This window comes from Marmota marmota, unplaced genomic scaffold, assembly GCF_001458135.2.
Source record: "Marmota marmota marmota unplaced genomic scaffold, marMar, whole genome shotgun sequence".
NCBI lineage: Eukaryota > Metazoa > Chordata > Mammalia > Rodentia > Sciuridae > Marmota > Marmota marmota.
In genome coordinates this window covers 6,585,414-6,591,413 of record NW_026000169.1, presented here as the reverse complement: position 1 = coordinate 6,591,413, position 6,000 = coordinate 6,585,414, and the positions used below count along the sequence as shown (strand labels likewise).

The 6,000-nt window shown below is 37.2% G+C and overlaps 1 protein-coding gene across 3 annotated transcripts in view; it reads right to left on the bottom strand.

Moving 5' to 3' along the window:
* Nucleotides 1–3,685: 3,685 nt before the first annotated feature.
* Pik3c2g (phosphatidylinositol-4-phosphate 3-kinase catalytic subunit type 2 gamma) overlaps nucleotides 3,686–6,000 on the bottom strand; it is a 340,206-nt gene continuing 337,891 nt past the window's right edge. For all 3 annotated transcript variants that reach the window (XM_048787228.1, XM_015498207.2, XM_048787229.1), the window contains one exon: nucleotides 3,686–4,710. In XM_048787228.1, the coding sequence (XP_048643185.1) occupies nucleotides 4,558–4,710 (153 nt within the window). In that variant the 3' untranslated portion in view covers nucleotides 3,686–4,557. The remainder of the gene's footprint in view (nucleotides 4,711–6,000) is intronic.

Below are 6,000 nucleotides of genomic sequence, written 5' to 3'. Positions count from 1 at the left end.
TTTGACATCTTCTATTTTATTTTCTTCTTTCATTACCCATATTCTGATAGTAAGAAATAGAGTTCTTTTTCAGACTACTTTAGTTTCTTCTTGATTCTCAGGAATTTCAGAGCTAGGACTAGCAGCCTGTTAAATTTCTTTCTCAGTTTAGGACATGTAATAATCTCATGCACTTACTTCTCTGCCTCAGCCAATGAAAACAGCATATTTTCTTAATATAAAGACTCCCCATTATTTTTAATTTAAATATTAATAAAACTAACTTTCCTCTTATGATTGAAACCTTGGTTTGAATCTCTGAACTCTAGCCATCAGAGTTTCTTTAACTATAAAACTTGGAGCCTACTTGACACTGTTTTGTTGAGGTGACTAAAGTGTATGGATATTCGAGTTTGTTCTTATCTTCCTTTGTTACTGTACAGTCACTTCAAAATAGCACACACACACACACACACACAAAGGAACATAATCTAGTAAATTTAGAACATTGTTTGAATGTGAGTTAAGATTAGGGATCTTGCTTTTCTTGTCACTTGTGTGTCAATCACTTGTTTAGGTATTACACACACACAAACACCCCAATATGCCAGATATTTATGGGGATGGAACAAGACAATAATGATGACTCAATGTATTAGTTAGCTATGGTTGCCCTAACAATGCATTATAAATCGAGTAGGTTAAACAATAGATTTGTTTTTTTCTCGAAGTTTTGGAGACTTTTACTAGATGGGTTGTTTTCTTCTGAAAGGTGTGAGGGACAGTCTGGCTGATGCTTGTCTTCTAGTTTCAGGTGGTTTGCTGGAAACCTTTGGCTTTCTGTGGCTTGTAGCTGTATCATCCCCATCTCTACCTTTGTGCTGATGTGGCATTCTCCCTGTGTACAGGTCTGCATTTGAATCTCCCCCTTTATAAGAATACTAGTCATATTGGATTGGGCTCACTGTGCTCCATATGACCTACGCTTAACTCATTAAGTCTGCCAAGACCCTGTTTCTAATGTCACCTTCTGAGGGTCAGAATTCAGCATAAGAATATTGGAGATTCAATCTATAACACCCACACACCATCTGCCTTAATTTAGATGCTATAGGGAAAAAACTAACAAGCTGTTAAATACAATGTTTTAGTCTCCACTTACAAGAAATATACCTTCATAAACACCTGGAAGATAGGTTTCAATACAAAATTCTTAGATTCTTTGGAAATCCATGCTGGATTATCCACAGTAGAATAAAAAGGGCTGGTCCCAGTTCTGAACCTTCTAGTATGCTCTACTTTTTCTTCCTGCCCCTGGCTCCCTGGCTTCCTCATGTTCCTTGGGCAGCCTCATGTGCATGTTTGTGGACATGTTCAAGCTGCACCCACATCCTTTGTTTCCTTCAATCACCCCTAGAGCCTCCCATTGCTCTCACAGGCAGTGCAGTCTGATTTCAGGTGAGTGGACCCAGAGAGAAAGACTGCAATGGCTGTTGGGACCATGAATTCTGGAATCCTCATCTCTTGACCGTGGTTTAGAGTGAGAGCTCTGCATGTGACAAAGAGTCAAAACTGGAGGAGGCAGGATTATCCATAGACAGGCATCAGGGCAAGGACTCCTCTTTCTTGTATCTGAGGCTATACTGTCAGGGAACAAATCCTCTGTAGTCTTAGGAGTTCTTGTCTACTGAAGGAAGACAAAATGTAAATGAAAAGCAAACCAAAGAAGTAAATACATAGAATGCTCAAAGGTGACAAGTGCATAAAAAAAAAAAACAAAAAAATGAAGCTGAGTAGGAAGGATCTGGTGTGTGTCTGGGGACAGTTCAGATGGCAGCATCATACAGAATGGTCTGATGTTGGAGACACTTGAGCGCAATGGAAAGTGGATATATGGGACAAAAGCACATTTTGGGAAGAAGTTCCTGGTTGATCAAAGATCTCAAGGATGAGCCATGCCTGGAGTGCTCAGGGGATAGAAAGAAGGCCAATGTTGCCTGAGTGTTGTGAGCACAGAAAGATATAATAAGAGTCACAATCAGAGGGATCGCTGATGGGAGGTCAGATCACATAGGGCTTTTAGGTTATTTTAAAGGCTTGGCTTTTACTTTGAGATTAGAAGCCCCTGCAGAGTCTTGAGCAGAAAAATGGCATGATCATTCTGGTTGCTATGTTGAGAATAGACTCTAATGGGGGCAGGGTAAGCATAGAAACTGTTTAGAAGGCAATTGTAGTAATCCAGGACAAAGATGATAGCCATAAGTTGAACCAGAGAGGCAGCAGGAAGAAAGTGATGAGTGGTTATTGGGTTAGGGATATATTTTGAAAGTAGAACCAATGGGAGTTCCTGATGGATCTGAGTGCATATGCATAAGTATATGCAAACATACCTATATTTATATAGATACACACAGAGAGAGAGATTAAGGATGGGTTTGAGATATTTATTTATTTATTTATTTTTAATAGCAAGGATGGATTTGCTAACAGCTAAGAAGGAAAAGGCTATGGATAAAACAGGTTTGGAAGAAAGGTCAGGAGTATAGTTTTGGAAATACTGAATATGGGATATTACATAGGTAACTGGATAGTCCATCTGCAATTTAGGAGGGATTCTGTGCTGGAGTTACACAACGGGGAACCCACTGGCATATGGATATTTAAAACCTTGAGAACAGGTAAGACCACTAAGGGGTGAAACTCAATGGAGAAGAGGACCAACAAATGAGACCTGGGACACCCAATGTTGGAGAAGAGGGACTTTTTCACAGAAGACTGTGAAGGGGAAAGCACAGGAGGATATCGGTGTCCAAAAAAACCAAGTGGAAAAGATATATTGAGGAAGATAAAGTTATTGATTGTGGTAAATATCATTGATAGCTAAAATCAGATTAGGATTGAAATTGGCCTTTGGGTTTAGCTACATGGAGGTTTACAGTGACTTTGACAGAAGTGGTTCTGTTGAATTATTGGGACAAACATCTGCTTGTAGTGGTTTTGAGAGAAAATTAGTGAAGGGAAACTGGAGATTGTAGAGGAAACCATTTTGATGAATTTTGCTGCACAAAAGAGCAGAACAATGGATCAACATTTAGAGGAAGTGGGGAAATGAGAACTATTCTAGGATAAATAACATCATGGTTGCAGGCTGTATCTAATAGAGAGTAAAGAAACAATGATTTAGTAGAAGGGAATTCCAATAGTAGTATTTTTGGGTGAGTCAGAGGAGATGGGGTCAAATGGACAAGTTGAGCTACTGGTTTGGGGTAAGAGCATGGGTAGTTAGTTCTCTGGTATTTAGTAGGGAGGTGAAGCATGGAATATGCTCATGTGAGTAGATGCAGTAATAATGGAAGTCTGGGAGGTTTTCTTTGATCCTAATTTCTAAGTGAAGTAGGAAACAAAATCATCAGCTGAGAGTGAGGATTAAGAGAGGAGGTGCTGAGGTTTCAGGTGAGTGGAGGGTGTATAATTACTGTCTAGCAGAAAGGGAGAGTGAATGACGTAGGAACACACAGAAAGATTTTCAAGAAGCATTAAGGGCTTTGTGGACTTGCATCACATTGGCCTGGGTCAGACACTGAAATATTTTTCAATGAACAGATATTTTTGTGTATATATGGTTAGGCAGATGACCAAACAAACTAGTTTAAATTTCTTTTTTATCCATACACAGCAAAACCTTAAATAAGCAAAGATTTTTAATTTTTTTTTTCAATATTTGAATGACAGGGACTTAAAACATATATCCCACTTGATTCTCTTGAGGAAATGGCACAGTGCCTTTGGTCATAACCTACTTTGCAGATGGAACTCTGTAGGATTATTTACTCAGGTCATGGTGACTAGGAAGGTAGGTTCAGAAATAAGGAAACTGCTTCATGTGTAAAGATAAAAGGTTTTGATGAGAGGGGAGAGTTTCAAAGTTGGAGATCTTGGGTTTGGGTATAATGAAGTTGAAAATGTGACTACTCTTTTGAGTGGGAAGAATCCAATGACAATGTATTATTGGTATTGAAGAGAGTGAGAACTGCTGAACAAAGGAGTTTCTTCAACAATTGTACTTAAGAATTTAGGCATTTATATTATGGTTTTCCAAAAGAATATATAACTTTCCTAGAGCTTACCAATTCTCTCAATGAAAATGATTGAGAGTGGATATGTATATATATTTAATTTAATGTAAAAAATCTCATAAACTTAACTCTTGAATTAATTGATAAGATTTATTGATTTGATAGTATTTCTTGAAAAACACAAGTATTGCTTTTGACCTTGGGCAAACAAGACAAAATATGAAAATATGTTTGATTTAAACTATATATTAAAATTAATTCTTTTTATTATATTACACAATAAGCACTCCATTTAAGGAGAGAAGATTCTAAGAAAACAAGGAAAATGCAAATGGAGAAAAAACAACTCAAAAAGACTGATTGTGGTTTCTTTTTTTTTCTAATGTCCTTAATACCCTATGCTATATTTGACACTAAAGATGTCCTGCTTATGTGACAGAGAAACCTATAAGTGGAAAAATTATAAGTAGTTAATGAATAATGCATATTTTCATAGCAATGGTCAGATTATACTGTTTCCTAGGGGATACCATTTTTCTTCATTGAGTGGGACACTGCAGAGTTGGATGTTAATTGCTCCTACAAATACAGTTTTGCTCTTCACAATAAGCATTAAGACATGTCCTTGGAGCTCTGTGACTTCATCATATACCACCTGAAAAGAGAGAGGAAAAATGAAAATATGGCAGATGTGTTTAAATGCATCTCTTTTGAATATTACTTTTAATTAAAAAAATGTAGCTGCTAATATCTTGTTCCCTGGAGTAGATAGGTTAATGTTAAAATCTTTCATTCCAAATGTTAATCTGAAAAGCTAAAGGTTCTACTAATATAATTGAATTAAATGACACACTATTTCTCTAACAATCTTAGAATTTACTGATTCCACTTAAAATCGCCTGCTCTAAATTTAGTGAAACTGTAAGTTACTCCCTAGGAACAAATTTAAATACTCTTCACTTTTTAACTGTCCTTGAATTTACTGAGTAACATTGGAACTTTAACACCATCTTTCTGTGTTGAAGGCAAATGAGGAAAGACAGATGAATTTCTACAATTCCCTTGTGCTACTTAAATTCAGTGCAACAATATTTCCTTGTACATATAAAGAAATCCTCTATGATGATTTTTTTTACTTAAAATTGCTTAATTTTTAATTATGAACATAAATATTTATTCACCAAAATGTATGAAACTAACAAACAAAAAAACGAAGGAAAAATCTAAACTTCCACCAGGGAGATAATTACAGTTAACATTTGGATGTTCTTTTTGTTTTCTATATATAAGACTCTGACCTGTAATTATGCTGCATATGCAGTTTGTGTCTTGTTCTTTTTCATGTGATTATTTTTAAAAAGGGGATCTGTTTTCTAATATCCAGGAAGTTGCAGGCAGTATTAGGGAGCCTGCAGGGGCAAGGAGACGTTAAAAGTACAGTGCTATAGAGGCATCAGTTACCCTTCATGACAGGAGGGGAGGGCTGAGTGGAAATCTGACATGGTTGCCAGGGAAACTTCTGGGTACACATTTAGAAAAGGGAGATTCATATGTTGCTGCAAGCCTGCCTTTTACAAGATAGAAAGGAACTTTCGCAATACACGCAAAATAGAAGCAGAGAAGACAACCTGAAAGGGAAGCCCGCCCTCCGAGTCAACTGGGGGCCTCCTCAGTGAGTGTGGATGTAGTTTCTGTACCTTCACACAGCACAGGCTACCATTTATGAACCCGTTAAGTTATCAATGAAATTCAGCTCCAGATAAATCTGTTAGCTGCCTTGGGCACTGATCCAAATTAGCCAAAAGGACATGAGATGCAATGTCATGTTCATCCAATCTATACTGCTCCCGGAGGGGGTCTCCTCTTCCAGAATCTTACTCATATTCCAGACAAAAATAAAATCTTTCCGTTTCTAGCATTGCTCACTCAGATTATTCCATCTCAT